This window comes from Eupeodes corollae, chromosome 1 (genome assembly GCF_945859685.1).
Source record: "Eupeodes corollae chromosome 1, idEupCoro1.1, whole genome shotgun sequence".
Taxonomy (NCBI): Eukaryota; Metazoa; Arthropoda; class Insecta; order Diptera; family Syrphidae; genus Eupeodes; species Eupeodes corollae.
Window position 1 is genome coordinate 185,378,000 of NC_079147.1, and position 16,848 is coordinate 185,394,847.

The 16,848-nt window shown below is 36.0% G+C and overlaps 1 protein-coding gene across 2 annotated transcripts in view; it reads left to right on the forward strand.

Annotated features, from left to right (window-relative positions):
- The window catches only part of LOC129940982 (nucleolar protein 4-like), a 36,511-nt gene extending 21,275 nt beyond the window's left edge, over window positions 1-15,236 (forward strand). Inside the window, exons 2-6 of one of the 2 annotated variants that reach the window (XM_056049515.1) lie at window positions 2,835-2,924; window positions 12,678-13,076; window positions 13,149-13,349; window positions 13,424-13,946; window positions 14,022-15,236. In XM_056049515.1, the coding sequence (XP_055905490.1) occupies window positions 2,835-2,924; window positions 12,678-13,076; window positions 13,149-13,349; window positions 13,424-13,946; window positions 14,022-14,272 (1,464 nt within the window). In that variant the 3' untranslated portion in view covers window positions 14,273-15,236. The remainder of the gene's footprint in view (window positions 1-2,834; window positions 2,925-12,677; window positions 13,077-13,148; window positions 13,350-13,423; window positions 13,947-14,021) is intronic. The other variant, XM_056049516.1, reaches the window with a different exon arrangement.
- The last annotated feature ends 1,612 nt before the right edge of the window (window positions 15,237-16,848 follow it).

Sequence of the window (16,848 nt, forward strand, 5' to 3'; positions counted from 1 at the left end):
GATTCTGCCGTTGCAATTGGGATTCTACTTCTCATACTCACTATGACCAGTGATTGCTTGGTATGTTGCTAACTGTATGAGCAGAAGAAGAGAGGTGAGTGCGAGTGCAATTAAGGCTTTATGGCATGAGGCTCTCAAAATGAACGAACGAACGAACGAAGGCTAAAGGGATGGTTGTGATGCGTATAGATGAAACGTATACGAGTGTGTGGACTATACGATGACGATGACGACGACGACGACGAGGACGACTATGTTATCGGGGAGACACATCACAAATGTGTGTGCAATAAGAAAAGGGGTCTGAGGCATGCTTAAGTAACCCCAAACACTATTTAATGAGATAAATAGGTAGAGGAGTTGCTTGATGCTGCTGCTTCAAGTTTGCGTGAGATGGGTCGTTGGGTTTTCGGGTAAAACGTAAAATATATGGGTGTGCTGTACAGTTCAGTGCAGTGCATGCATATGCAGGTGGGAAGATGGCTGCAGATGGTGAACATTCTATACCTCTTTACTTAACCTCCCTAGTCCTTACCAACCCCCCCTTCCCTCTCTTAACCCTTTCTCTTCTCCCTCCCCCCACAACTTACTCAAGACTCATCCCATCTTTACTGTTTTGGGCTATATGGTTGGCAAAGAGAGGACCTCATTTGCAAAGTGGGTGGTATTATGCGATTGGGGGGGATGCATTTAAATACATACTTACATACATATTTATTGGTTGGGCGTAAGTTTCATTATATAAATATACATACATATATACAACTACTCTTATATATATATATAAATAAACTACTCCCTACACATAGTATATGTTTATCTCAACCATGATGCGTGTGTTCAATAAAATGTGTTTTAAGCTTTAAAAGGGCGTTGCCAATTTGCAGTTGGAAATTGCACTTTAATATTAAAAAAAAATTATTCCGTTTTTTTTTTTTGTTTTACTTTCGCATATTATACCCCCGCATGACGAAAAAAAAATTAAAATTTGTACGTACGAGATGCGTTGGATTGGGAAATACCAGTACCAGAATGTGCGTATACACGTTTTCCGGGGATGTGTCCATTTTTTCTTTTTTTTTATAAATATTCTTGTTTGCTGAGAAAATATCGGGCAATGCAATATGTGCACACACAAAAAATAACAAAAACAACAACAACACCACAACAATACAATTCACAAAAGGGTGGAGAAGAAAAAAACGGTGTGATGTGAGTTTGGACGTTATTATGTAAGATTTTGTTTTCTGTATAGTTTGTTTTTTGGTTGTGGTAAACAAAATTAACGCATACCGCGAAATCGCACCCTTAGCATTTAAAGTTTCAGAGGTGAAAACCGCTCTTTTGTATGAAGAACGAAAAATATCTTCCTGTTTTTGACAAAATGTTGTAATTCTTTGAAAGAATCCCAATTGAGTCAATAATGACAGCTGTCAAATAGCTTAGCATCAAATGCAAATTAACTTAATATCGAACTTGTCTTGAACGTTTTTAAAAATATTTCTTAAGACCATTCTTGAAGAATCAAGATTTAAAACATTTTTTTTTTATTCTTGATGGTACGTACTATTGAAAAATGTTCATATTTTATCTTAACGTGGAATTCATCCTCACTGCTAAGAAACACAAAAGAATGACTGAATTCAAAAACCACACATATATCAGATTCTTCAATTTCCAAAAAGACTTCTGTGTCCTTTTCAATCAAAACCATTAGAGACCATTACTACGAGTATACATCAGTTTCCTCACAAAAATAACTACATTTTCTAGCATACACGAATATTATATCAAAACCAAACATATTTCACTTCTCGACTATTTTTGTAAACCACTGATAAGTTAAGAACTTAATTTGAGAAAACAAACTATTTCCAGTTTCAAAGTATTAAGGTTTTTAATTTTAACTAAACAAGCATTAGGACAAAAACACATTCGACTTGACAAGTTTTTTTCAATGTGAATGGAAAATGAAATAGAAAAGTGTTCTTAATAAATACAAAAATAAATTGGGTGGCGCAACAGTCCATTGAGAACTAGGTCCTAGTGACTTAAAAACTCTCAACCATTCCTATGTACGACTATTATTGTCAGTGATGGAGGGGACCTATAGTTTTAAACCGAATCCAAACGGTTTATTTGAGAAAGCATGACAAGAATTACTCTTGGAGAATTTGTCAATTCCTCGCAAGAGGCAGAACCCGTGAAAAAGTCTAAATGGCATAGGCAGAGATCGAACCCAAGACCTCTGGCAGGACAGCCCACTTACCATTATGCCAAGGGTACTAGAAAAGTGATCTTAAGCACCTTAAAATTCTGGAGTCATTGTTATCGGTGGATACGTGTTGTCTTAGAGTTTAGTTTTATTGGTTATAAACACAACTGCCAAAGTTCAAAAGACAGTTGGTACAGACAGAAAAATTCAAAGTATAAAATGGCACCCAACAAAAAAAATCAACACGATTCTTGAGTTTTAAAAGTGTGTTTTGGTTTTTTTTTAATTCTTAAACTTCTACCTGAAAAAATTAAATCTATCTTACAATTTGTGTGCATGCGTTGCTAGCAGAAAAACAAGGATCTTGTCTAAAAAATTCTGAATTCATCATCACCAAAATTACCATGGAACCTTTTCAAATTGGCTGGTAGTTTTTTTTTAAGCTCTTACAGCATCATTAAGGGTTATAGTAGAGAGGGAAGTTTTGAGGTTTTTCAAAAAAAAAATAATAAAAAAAAAACATTTTGAGATCGTTAGGTTTTTGGAAAGGTCAAAGCGGGTGCTTGGGGAATAGCATTTTGCACGCAATAATTGTTTCAACCTTCTTAATTGTTTTCAGTGGACTTTGATGTTTTGTTGGGCCTTGGCAGAGGCATGTGCAGAGCTGAAGAAGTTAGCCGGAACAATCAGTAACAAACGAAACAAAATAGTAAGTTTCACTATAAAAAGTGATATTTTTTTTGTTCTTCTACATGTATCTGATGGGGTCTTATTCTGATAAAATTCATATGTTATTATAGGAGAAAGACCCTCAACAATATGAATACTGATTTATAAAGAAACATCAAACTATAACAATTTTTGTTTGCAAAAGTCACACATCATCATGTTGATTAATTTCTAGATAGACGCGCAATGATAGTTATATCCATTTCTCATGATGTACATAATTTGTGTAGAATTTTTTTTTATTAAAATTTTATTATCTATTGCATATTTTTATGAGAATGCATACTATATTTATTTTTTTTTGTTGTTTTTTAATAATTTATTTGATTTGTTCAAAATTCAGAGATATACCGGAAAATATATTTTATTATATAATTTTATTTTTTGTTTTGTCTTTGCGTATAATACTTTGAGAGAGAGCTTATAACTAAAATATTTTATTTTATTTTGACAAAAAATAAATACACACACATCATTCAAAACAACACACAAAATATACATTTGTTTATATATGTAGGTACCTATTATATAGTTGATTTTTCTATCAGCTAGGTATTATGGGAACGTTTTAAATCCCCTAGTGGAATTATTCACAAAAAGACAACAAAAAATTAAATTCATATACATATCTCTCCGTATGCCTATCCTCCTATACCATTCATTGCAAAATATATATCAAAAATTAATAGAAAAAAGAAATGAAACAAACTATAAAACAAATAAAAAAAAATTAAAAGTGTTCCTCCTTCCAATCGAGCTTAACAAGTTAAGTAGAATTTTTTTATTTCTCTCAGAAATATACACACATATCCACATCTCTAATGCGAAATTGGGAATTGGGTGTGTTACACATCACTATCTGCAGTCATATTATATAGATTCTGCATAGACATAGATATAGCTACTGTAACTGCAAAGTCATGAAACTGCAGTATAAAACATGTCATCTCTTCTTGTCTCAACTGCCACTTGTACGATATTTAATTGGCATTCAATATGATAATTCCAACCAATCAATCGCTTAGGGCGCGGGTGAATCAGAGTAAAGAGGGGGTCTTTCTATGTGTCATCCCTTAGGCTGCACAAAATAGTGGCATTTATAGTGGCTGCTACTGCTGCAATAAACAAAACTACAACAACAACAAAAAGAAACAGAAACAGAAGAAGGGACGAAAAAAACTATACTCGTACACACGTATAACCCACACTGTGTGCTTAATCCCCTGCGTTAATCCTTGTCAACCGACAAACTCATTTGTACCCTTTTTCAATGCATAGAAATAGTCCTCCAGACCCGCCAGCAAGCAAATAAGTACCAACGAAAAAAAAATATAATAAAACTGCAAGCATCACAGGAAAGACACACATACTATAACAAAAAAAGACAAAAATGGCGGAAAAATTCCAAAAATCGACATCAGCCCCAACACGCGACATGCCACTCTTATAAAAACCCCCCACCTCTCATCCTTTCATCATCTAAAAGGAACCAACAACCAGCAGCAGAAGCAGCAGCAACCAACAACATCAACATCACCATTCACCATTCACCATTCACCATTCACCAACACCAAGCACCCCCGCATCACTGCACAACAACTAGCAATGCACTTTGCTATCCTATAAGCGAACCAACAGGATTTGTCGTGACCGAAATTTCATTTATTCATTCTCGCGCTCACTCGCACTCTATTTTTTTGCAACGTTTTTCTATACCAAGCAAAGTCTTGTTGTCCTTGTTTGTTTTTTTCCCTTTTTTTCGCAACGATTACCGACCAACAAATGTGCAGCCCCCCCAAAAAAAAACTCTCGTGTGTTGTCGACCACGAGGGTACGAAGGGGTCGGTGCGGTGTGGCGGGACGAGACGGGGGGGTAGAGATGGATGATTTTCGGTTGCACCTTCGATTGGGGTTGACTATTTTTGTGTGTCGGTGATGCGTGGAGGGAGATTTTTGTGTGCAAGAAGGTTACTCAACCCCTGCTAGCTAGCTAACAGCCCCCCAATTTGCACGAGAGGAAAATAAAATTATCCTTTACTCTGATGTAGGTATAGTGTACCAGTGTGCCAGACGTTCAGCAACGTGTGTGGGGGTGCAATAACAACAGAAGCAGCAGCAGTTGCAGCGCAGCAACGCAGTATTGGATGCGGATGGCAAAAATACAAAGAGGCTCCTCGATGCAACTTTGCAAAAAGGATGAAAAAGGACAGCAAAAGAAAAAATAAAAGAGGAGAAAAATATACGAAACGAACGAACGAACGCTTGCACTTGCATCAGTATAGAGTAGTTGTTCATTCGCTTGTTGTGTTTTTCGGTTATGAAGTGACCCATTCCAGTTTCCAAGTGCCATGCTAGCCGGCCGGCCTGCAGTAAGGAGTAGATAGTACAACACACAAACAAAAAAGTCCCAGCATTGAAAATCGGAGGGCTTTTTTTTGCAATGCATGCAAGACTCTCTCGCAGGAGGTAGGCCTTATTTTTGGGAAACTGCAACGGCACTGCTGATGCTGATGCTGATGGTGCGATTGCACGAAGCGCATATATCCATCCACGACCTATATATCAATTGAAAGTTTTTTTTTCTATACATCGAATCGTGGATTCAAAGGATCTACATGTCCTCCCCATGCCACATCTGACACCCGTCATTAAAAAAAGAAGAAAAGAAAGAAAAGAGAAGAGAATACCAACGTCGAGTAGAGAAATGTACAAAAAGCAGACATATAGCTAACTTTGTACATACCTAACTTTAACAACCTTCCTCCTTATAGCCTTATAGATAAAGGACTACAGGACTACAGGACTACAACTCCCTATGCCACTTCTACTTGATGTATACTTGCACAGCACACACAGAGCTAGCAGACCACCCTCCTGCTCTTACTTTTTCACAAATCCTGTATCAAATACGAACCTATGTAGAAAATAAAAGAAAGGACTACGAGTTCCCAATTTAGCTGTGTTCTTCTTACTCATCGGAATGGTTTATATATATATAAAGGACACAACCACTCACAGTCCAATTCGAAAATACCACACGCACGCACCATCGACCCTTTTTTCATCATCCAAACGCAAACCACCCTAGTCCCCCTTTCACACAATCCTCCCCACTGCCACGCACTCAGTCCCATTATCAAAAGAAGCCTAAAGGACAACAAAAACTTTAGTCTCTGTACCGTCATCGCCCTTTTTGTCGTACGTATGTTCATACTATAAGAGGGAGAACGAAGAAGCCTATCATCGTCATCATCAATGATACCGACTTCGACTATAACCGACACGCCGACGACGACGACGATGACGACGAATACGACGACGACGAACGAGAATGATGATGATGTCCCTTATAAAATGCTAGTCCATGCCATACCGTTATATTCCATATTGATGGGGCGCGGATACGGATATCCACTGAAACCATTCCATATTTTTTAGCCGTAACGAGAAATCGACCACCACCCCATCACTGGCACCGGCACTGCCACAATGTGCGTTCAATATGCATGTTTCTGCTGATGCATACCCCATTGGACATTGAACAACCCTTTTAATGAGAACAAACAAAAGAGAAAAAGTATGTGCAACTAACGGTGCACAGTGCATACACTACATAACTACAAAAAAGACCAGTGCTATGTCTAAAAAGAAAACTATGTATGACGAAAAAAGAGTAGGAGGAGGACACCTTTGATGAGAAATAGACATTTTAATAATAAACTCTCTGAGCTTAGGAGATATTACATTCTAATAAATGACGCAGTATTCTGTGATGTGGTGAAGTTTGTTTTTGTTATCCCCAAAGTTGATGTATTTGTTGATTAATATTTTTTTTTTCCATACGTGAGAAATTTCCCTCTGAGATAATTAAGAATGACAAGGATTTTGTTCTTGGCTGTTAGAATTCTTTTTTTTAGGAAAATATGTCACATATTTTATTATTTTTATTTATTTAACAATCCTTTCACTAAAAATTGGTTTTTATCAGTCAAATTAGATGATTGTTGTCTTAGCCAGGTTTTATATCAGCCTCTTTCCATGGGTTTGCCATTGTCATGTCACGTGAAGAAAATTCAGATGCATGTGGCTAGGTATATTCCTGCGTCATATGAACTTGCTAAATTATGTCAAACCCATACAAACTTTCAAAAATAGTTGTTAACAGAAGGTTTTGTTTTTTACGGAGAAGATTGGTTTTGGTTAAAGAAATATTGCATAACAGGAAAACAAAAATGTTAGCTAAGGACACATGAATGGAATATTGGTTATTTTTGGTATTGACGTAGTTTTTGGATTTGCAACATTTCATGAGAATATGAAGTACTATAGTAGAATTAAAAGCAGCAGAAGTCTTGAGAAACTGTATTTGGAACAAAATTGTGTTGAGCCAAACACCTTTTAAATGTCTTCAAAGTATTTGTTAGAATTTAAAGAAATAACTAAAAAGAGTTGTTATCAATTATCCACCAAGATCTTGTGATTTAGCACGTTTATGACTGAATCACAAACACGCTTCAGCTTCAGCGTTAAGGTGGGCCTGCTTCGAGGTTGCTTTTAATGACATTTCTATTATTTCATCCCTACAAAGACCAAATATGTTAGAAAAACCAAATATTCAGATTGTCAAACGAAACGTGAGGTCGAAGCTCCATTGTGATAGCATGCATTGAATTCCTATGGCTGAACTCGTAAACATCAGGTGAAGCCGAAGCTGAAACGCGTTTGTAATTCAGCCATTAGTCTTTTCTTTGGGTCACATGAAAGATAAGGTCGGTATATCAAAATCAAACCTCTTATTACTAAACTCTATTAAAAGTGTAGAAATAATCATCGAATCCAAATTTTGCATTTGGAGAGGGAAGAACTTTACCTATTTACATACATGTTAATTAAAGAATTTATCAAATATTAATATAATCCTTGCGGAACACCAGAGTAATGTGCCTCAACTAAACGTTGGAACAATATTAAATCGCCAAATAGGGGTTTTCGATATGATTGGAAATAGTGTTGCAGAGTTATCTCTATGAGAACAATACCAAAATTAATTTTCAAATAAATCGTTGTTGTAACAAGAAATAATGAAGGAAACCAATCAGAACCTTGTGGTACCCCAATTCTATTGGATTTTATTTTATTGGGAACAGAGTGACTGCCTACAAACTTTTTTGTATTGAAAATACAATTTCCAAAGCATTAACTTCTTCCCTTTTCCCATCTTCTTACAATTTTTTAAATACGCATAAAAGTCGTCATTTCGTTGGAAACAATTAAGTGATTTTTTACCTTGAAATAGATCCACTCATTTAACATCTTAATTATATTCTATTAACCCCTCAAAAAATGTGTTAGCCTTTAATAAATCACAATCTTTTTGTGTAATCCCAAAAGAGTATTCGTAGAATATACGTTTACAATTATCCTCTATCAAACATCTAACCAAATGAAGAAACAAATTAATGATCGAAGAATCGTTGTTGTCAGACAAAGCAATAAGAAGAAAAAAGGAACTTCAAGAAAAACTTTTAACCTGACCACGTGAAAGGCAAACTTCTTACCCAATTCCCCTCTACTCGTATACGTAGGATCACAGTAAGAACTAACAGCCAAGTCATTTCATTCTCTTTTCTTTTTTCTTACACAAAAACTCCAAGTCTTTCTAAAAAACCCCAAGACCCCAAGAAGAATATAATACCAACCAAAATCCTATCAAAAGAAAGAAAGTAAATGCGAATCGTGGAAAATAACTTTTACTCAACGAAAAAAAAGAAGAAAATACTTTGGAAAATCCCTTTGAATTGTAAAACGAGAGAAGAAACAACAAGAAAATATAAGGGATTTTAACGTTTACTATATTCGTTCTTTCGTAGCATAGCCAATATCGTCACTGGTCGGTCTTTTAGAACTTGTATACCTATAGCAACAACTAGGAGTTGAGAACTCAAAAACTGAGAACTTTAACCCCAAAAACTGCAGAGAATCAAACAAAAGTTATATTTGCTGCGACTATATCTACTATACGGCTGGCGATTTGTCCATTCGATATAGGAGGGTTGATTGTGTGATGGTGACGATGCCGATGGATGATTGTGAGCCCAACCATCAACCAGCAGCATCAAGAAGTTCTTTCAATGAAAACTTCCAACACTATGTTCTATTATATGGTTGGTCTGCATTTCTCACTAATTAATTTGCCAACACTCTCTGATGTGTATAGCATAATACTAAAACGCTGAAGTAGATTAAACTGTCTATCTTAGAATTTCAGGATACGTATGAACCTACGTATATATCATATGTATATATATTTTTCGAGAAACAAACAAACAAATACAAAAAAAAGTAACGAAGAAAAGAAGAAAACCTAAGGAAATCCTCGTATGCATTTGGCACTTTTATCCTATATCAAACTTCACCCTTTGACCGCAAGTTTCTTAGCTATTCCATGTGGAAACGACGACGTCCAAAAATCGAACCCGAGAAAACTATTTTCTTCATCACACCATACCAAGTTAAGAGAAGATGGCAAGTCAGGTTGTGGTGGGGGGGGGGGGGAGGGATAGAGAAGTATAGGAGAAGGAGAACCTTCTTCTTTGTTTGACGAACGACATATTGGCAGATTGGGAACAGAGGAACGGTTGAATGGTGTACCAACTACCAATTCCACTCCCAAAGCACCCTAGGATATATGTATATATGGTCAAATCTTACTTTTTACTTGAATTGTTGCTTTGGCTTTTATCGCAACTTCCTGCACGAACTATAACCAACGATACTTAAAAAGAAAGCAAAGACTTTTCGGTGCGGTGAATGTATGTACTTGTGTGTGTGTGTAAGTGTTTGTGTGGGCTTGAATGCTTAAAAGGCAAAAACTGTTCGATGGGTGGTGATGGTTGGTGGCGGGCGGCCATCAGTAAAAGTCCATTTATAATTTTTTTTTGTCTTCCAGTTTTGGGGTTCGTCCGTTCTCGTTTCATTATTTTTTGTCTTCTTGTTTTTCCTGCCAAGAAGACGACACACCAGTGCCAGAGGAAGACTATCACTTTGGTTGAGCCATTTGATGGGGGGGGGGGGGGAGGTAAAGTTGTTTGCAGACGGTTTGAACATTTTTCAAAGAACGACCGTAGACCTTTTTTCTGTGCCATCTTATACACAACCTCCACCATCATCCCATTCCATTCGCTCCTTGCTATTCTATACGAAGAAGAAAATGATTAGTTAGAACTTTATATGATCTGAGGGTGTAGAAAGGATTCGCAAGGAGGGGAGCGATGTACGCAGCAACCAGACAAGGTTCTCAACTTCTTCCACCTTCCCTTATCCTTATTACGCTTTCTTCCATCATGCCATTTGTATGGAATTCATCTTATTTTCTATTCCTCTGGTGTGTCGAGAAGAGGAAGGTTTTTGTTTTTTTTTTTTGTGATGAGGTGTACAAAGACAGTGTGGGGGGGGGGTATATGAATGTTCTTTTATCCTTGCCTTGGATGCCTTCTTCAAAAAACTTATTTCTGTGCTGTGTGTGCGGTGGATATTTTTTGTGTTTTGTTTTTGTTTTTCCGCTCTGAAATGAGCCAAAGGACATTTGTTGTATAGGTATAATCTAAAAGCTATAGTGAATAGTCAAATATTGGCTTTTGGGGTTTTGGGTATACCATAAAACTATCTTTCCTGTTCTCTTACCTATACCCTATATAGATAGACACCCCTGCTTCGACCGCACTAAGAACTAAGAACATCGTTGTAGTCGTCGTTGCCGTTGTCGTCCCTCCGCAACAACGATGACGACCATTTGAAATGTGTCATCGCCAATGCTCCTAGGCATAGTATACACCCCGGTACAATGTATTCCATTATAAACATTCATACCTATAATATATACACAGCAACACACATCACACATATGCCTTGTTATTTGTTCCTTATAGTCGTCAGCAGAGTCGTCCACCCTTCAGACCCAATTCATTTATGTACCGAAAATGAAGTCCTCCCTTACACCTCTCTCTATTCTACTCTGCAGTTTAGTTGCCTTCAACCTTCCAGTTCCAGAGTTTTGTTAGTTTGGCATTTAGAAGAGTTGGGGGCTGACACTGGGACTGGGACTGGGACTGGGACTGGGACTGGGACTGGGACTGACACTAGGAATAGGAATGGAACTGAGAAAATGTGATGTGTGTAGTGTGTTGAGAGAGTGCGAAGGGTATGAGAATCTTAGAAACTTGTCTTGGAAGAAAGTTGAACTCATGCCTCTCACACCCTGTTATCCACCTCTTCACCTTCATTCGATTCACTTACCTACTCCGCCAATTGATTTATTCCTACATACATACATGTATATTTTGGGGTACGGTTCGGTTCGGTTTATATGAATACTTATAGGTATACACTATTTTTATGTATAAAGCTACACATAACGGTACATGTATCTCCTTGTGTAATGAAGTAAACAAGGATGTGATATCCAAAGTAGTGATGGGTGGTATTGGCATGACGGTGCGGTGATGTGCGGTGCGGTTCAGTTCGGTTCGGTGCGGTGGTGGTCCATGGGAAAGATGTGTGTATAAAAGGAAGAATTTGGGGTTAGAGGGTCTGCATGGAGGAACATCCTAAAACTTCCTTAGCCGATTCAAAGATATTTTGAGGTTAGAATCAAGAAGAATCTCTCTTTCTCTTTTTCTCCTATGATATAGATACACATATCTTACTAATGCTTTTTTAGGTATATCTATCTATACCTTGTAACCTCACGTTTACCTGAATCCTATATTTCTAAAAATCACTTACTTATATATGTAGGTATAGAAAGGAACCCTCGTTCTTCTTAAGCCCCCCTCCCCCCCACCATCACTACCATCCTTCGCAACGAACATCAACCATATAACTTTTGGTTGTTGGAAGAGTGTGTGCTTTATTCATACTTAATTATTTCGATGCAAAGTTTCTTAAGGTGTATGAAATTTAAGTTGGACAGAAAGACATATTTGAATTTCTTGAGATACCTACTCGTAGAAAGTATTTGTGTGTGATTTTCAGAGTTTTGATATATTATGTAAAAGTAGATGACAATTAACCTCAAAGCAACCAAATTATGTTATTTTTTGGTTATCATAACACATTTCTATATTTCTATATTTTGGTATAAAAATATTTTTCATTTGATTAGAAAGCTTTGAGGTTTATAATAAGGGGTCTTGAGATGTTTTGAAAGATTAAAATGGCTTTTAGAATAACCTTTAATTTTTCGGTCATCAAACATTGAAAAACAAAGACTTCATGTTTTTGAGTTAGGCACCATTTCTTAAGAGACATTTAGACAAGCTATGTATATCGTGTTTGTCAATAATTTAAAAAAAAATGAGAACCATATTGACAGATTTATTTTGATTCAATAATTTGATTAGAATAGGAAGAAGGTAAATTTAAATATCCCACATCGGACACATATACGTACATGCTCATTCTTTTGGAAAATAGTTGCCAAAGTCATAACGATGACTTCCTTAATAAATCTTGGTTAATTTCCATATTTTATTAAATTATGCATTTATATAAATTCTTAGAAACCAAGCAGAATGCATTGATATCCTTTTTTTTAAATTTTCCTTAACATTTTACCTTCACTTTTCTAAAGCCGCGTTTTATTCAAAATTTGAATTTAATTTTGGTTTATTTCCACAAAATTTTATAAATTTGTACACAAATATAATAATTGTACTTAAATTTTCATTTTCAGGAGCCTCCGTTACAAACAGCACCAGTACCCGATACAGCATCCGATGTAAATCCTGACGATCCATATGCAGGTCTTATGAAAGATGCTGATAAACTTAAGCTTATGTTGCTGGCGTGGAATTATCAAAATTCCAATGCTGTACGCAATGGAACAGAAGGACCTGATTTGGGAGTTGTTGGTGGTCTTTGGGCTCAATATCAAAACGCGTTGGCACAAAATGTTAACAAAATGGAATCATCCATATCACCAATTCCACGAGTGGAAGAATCTTCGCCAATGGAAACTCAAGATGAGACCAATTCTTCGGGTCAAAAAGACGAAGACGAGGGCTCTGAGGATGATTCCGATGATAAATTAGACACACAAGCTCATGATCCGGAAAGATTAAAGGCATTTAATGTAAGTTAACCCCCTTCCCCTCCTCACAAAAAAAAAAGAATTTATTGTAACAAAAATATTTCCTTCCAACAGATGTTTGTTCGTCTATTTGTGGATGAAAATCTCGATAGAATCATTCCGATATCAAAACAACCAAAAGAGAAGATTCAAGCAATTATCGATTCTTGTGCTAGACAATTTCCGGAATTCAGTGAACGCTCCCGAAAACGCATCAGAACTTATTTGAAGTCTTGCCGTCGCAATAAGAAAGCCAGAGAGGGATGGGACAATACTGTAAGTAACAAGAAAAATAATATACAATCCATGGATTGGAATCGATCTAAAAAAAAACATCTCCTTATTTTCAGACCCGTCCAACTCCTGCTCATCTAACATCTGTTCAAGCTGAGCAAATTCTAGCAATTGCCTGTGAAAATGAAAGTATGAATGCCAAACGTATGCGTATTGGACTGGATCCAATAACGCAGGCAATTCCACTCACCTCAACTACAAGTTCCACAAGCACTGCTGTAACTAGTGATGCACCCAGTACTTCTACAACATTTACAAGTGGATTCCGTTCGACACCGAATCCAATAACTTCAGAAACTGACATAATGGCACCGATAACAACATCAACACAAGGTGCCAGTTCTTCTGCCCGCAGTTCACCCTTGGCTCTGAGTACCACATCAGTGGTGGGAGGACAGTCTATGGTTGGTGGTGCAGGAAGCACTTTGGCGAATGGTAATACAACAGTGACAAGTGTTGGAGGTGGAGCTGTTCCGACCTCATCACCACTTTATCGCCCCACAGATTTTACTTCACCATCATCCACATCCCCATATGCAAGAACACCAGCCTACCCTAGCTATTTTCCTGCGGCTAATGGTATGACATTCAAACTTTTTAAAAAAACATCTCAAGAAACCTATCCTAACCTCTTTATTATTTAACTTATTTTAGCTACTCCAACTGATTTATCAATGAAACCATCAACGGTACAACAACCCACTCAATCGATAACATCTACTGCTGCAGCAACTTCATCATCGCTTAGTCCGAATGCACGTCCCCCACCCCCTCTAGTCACGCATAAGCTAAGCGCCAATGAAATAACAGCCGCCAGGCAAGTGATAACAGCATATCGAGAAAGTGCGGCCTTTCTCCTACGAACAGCTGATCAAGTCGAACAACTTCTAGTTCAACAGCAGTAAGCATCAGTAGAACCAGAAGAAGACGACTTGAACGCTAAAAGCGATGCGACGGACGGGCCTGAGAAACTATACTAATAACACAAAACAAACACAAACAAAAAAAAATAAAAAATTGTTCACTGTTCCTAATCCAAAGAACAAACAAAATAAAATTACAAAAACAAAACTATTTTCGTGTTTTCATAAAAAGTCTTAAATATAAAACATAAATATAACAAAATAAAAACAAACAAAAATTATACTTGTAAAGTAGACAAAAAAAAAAGAATTTAAGATTATAAATGGCTTTTAGTCTATAAGTTTTAAAAATAAAATTAAAAAAAAAAGAAAAAAAAAACAAATTGTGAAAAAATTAAAGTTATAAAATTTTAAACTACAACACAGGGTGATACACAAACAAAATTATATTAAAAAAATTAAAACAAAATTGAAGCATACATAAAAGGTTAAATATTTAAAAAGTAGATATAAAAGCTTTTTTATGAATACATTGTACATTTTTTATTATAGGTAGGTTATTTGTTGTAAATTATAAAAATAAAAACAAACATTTCCAAAATTTATTTTCTTGGCTTACAAAAAAGTTAACTAAATCAGGGCATTTCTATCAAAATTAGCAGCTTAATATTTCTACTTTTTAAACCTTATACCTTTTATGTATGCACCTAAACCGATTTATGGAAAAAAGTACTAATTAAGTTACACAAACAAAATTAAAAACAAAAAAAACTATAATGGCGAAAGATATTAAGAAAAAAAAAAAACAAAACAAAATAAAACATTTAGATACAAATATATATATATAAAAATTAAGAAATAAGTAAAACAAAAGTTTATCTTTATTGCGAAATACTCTATAATCTCAACGGAAAAACAAATAAAATAAATAAAAATGAACAAAAAAATAAAATAAATACTGAAATGTGTTTCTCTTTTTCAAGGCATAAAGATAAATGTAGCCAGTTAACTTGGCTTATGTCCTTTTTCCTTATAAGTGTTAAAATTACAACCTTTACCTAACACAAAATCTGATGAAAGCTCGGCTTGACATTTTTCAAGAAAACCCACAATAAAATACGTGAATTAATACAACATAAGCTAAAAAAAAAACAAAAACAAAAATCAGTTTCAATGAAAAATGCTCAAAAAATAAAATTTTGAAAATCCAAATGGTCAGACATTTTGACAAATCACTGCTTTCAAAAATCGAACGTTATTCAGTATCGATGTCAAAGATTACCCTTTCTTAGTTTTCAGATAAAGCCTTACAAATTAAGAGTACTTAACACTCCAACCTCCTGCAATGATCAAAACAATCAATTCTGAATTTCCTTGACAAAAATGAACGAGTTAAAAATAGAAACAAAAGGCAAACGTATCATAAAATATTTTCGACATTTTCGTAATCCTAACGGCAGACCACTAAACTAAATATGTAGTAGAGGTTGGGAGGGCAGTATGTAGAAGCACATTAGATAAATAGAATTTTAAAGAAGTTTTATTTTAACCAAAACCAAATCAACTTGAGACGTTATAGAGATTGAGTAGAGGATTGATTGCTATAGGGACTGCTCTGCAAGGAGAGCCTACGGTAGAGCGATCATTATCACAATACACGTTAACAGAAGAGAGAACAACTCTAGGCTATTGATGGTGGGGATCAGGTTAGTTTCATTTGTTGTTATAACAGTTTGTCGATCTTTAGAACAGGTCTTCGGGCTTTAATATTTCTGTTAACACAAGATCTAAAGTCAATCACCAACAACACCGTATCTTTGCTTTTGGGTCCTTGAAATCATGATATCCAACAAAAGCATCTGGATTTTTACCGAAAAATCATTTTCTGTGATTAAGGCCATTTTTACATTGGAGTTTTCATGGTTAAATTAAGCCAGGAAGGCCTGCAACGCCCATATTCGACGGACCAAATTTTAACATGACCAAAAATTACGGCAAAAAATACTGCAATGTCCCAAAGGCAGTAAAAATGTTTGATCATTTGTAAAAAATATGAGGAATTCTTCCTCTTCCTCGGTTCCTACGCTCGTTGTGGATGACACTCCATTTGTTAGCTCTTTAGAGAAAGCAAATCTCTTTGCTAAGCAGTTCGCCGCCAATTCAACGCTGCCAATGAGTGTTATGACTCGAGTTAATGATTCTATGGGGCAAATCTTTGTTCGCTTCGTACTGTAGAGAGGGTCCTAAAATATCTTAACATACATAAATCTGCTGGTCCGGATGGTATCCCCGCTATTGTTCTGAAGAGGTGTTCGTACCTTCTTTCCAAGGTCATGGAAACGCTGATTAATTATCAGCTCAAGAAATATCTTGAAGAACGGAAACTTCTTAAGACCGACAGTATGGCTTTGGTAGCAATAGCTCCACTGGTGATCTCATGGTTCATCTCAGAAGAATTCGGTTTCCATGAATCCCTCCTTCATTGGATTAGTAATTACCTTTCGAATCGTTCAATACAAGTTGTATTCGATGGATTTAAACCACAAAATAAATGCTAGTGTGCCTTAGGGATCTGTTCTATCTCCAACACTCTTTCTCATGTTTATATATGATCTTCT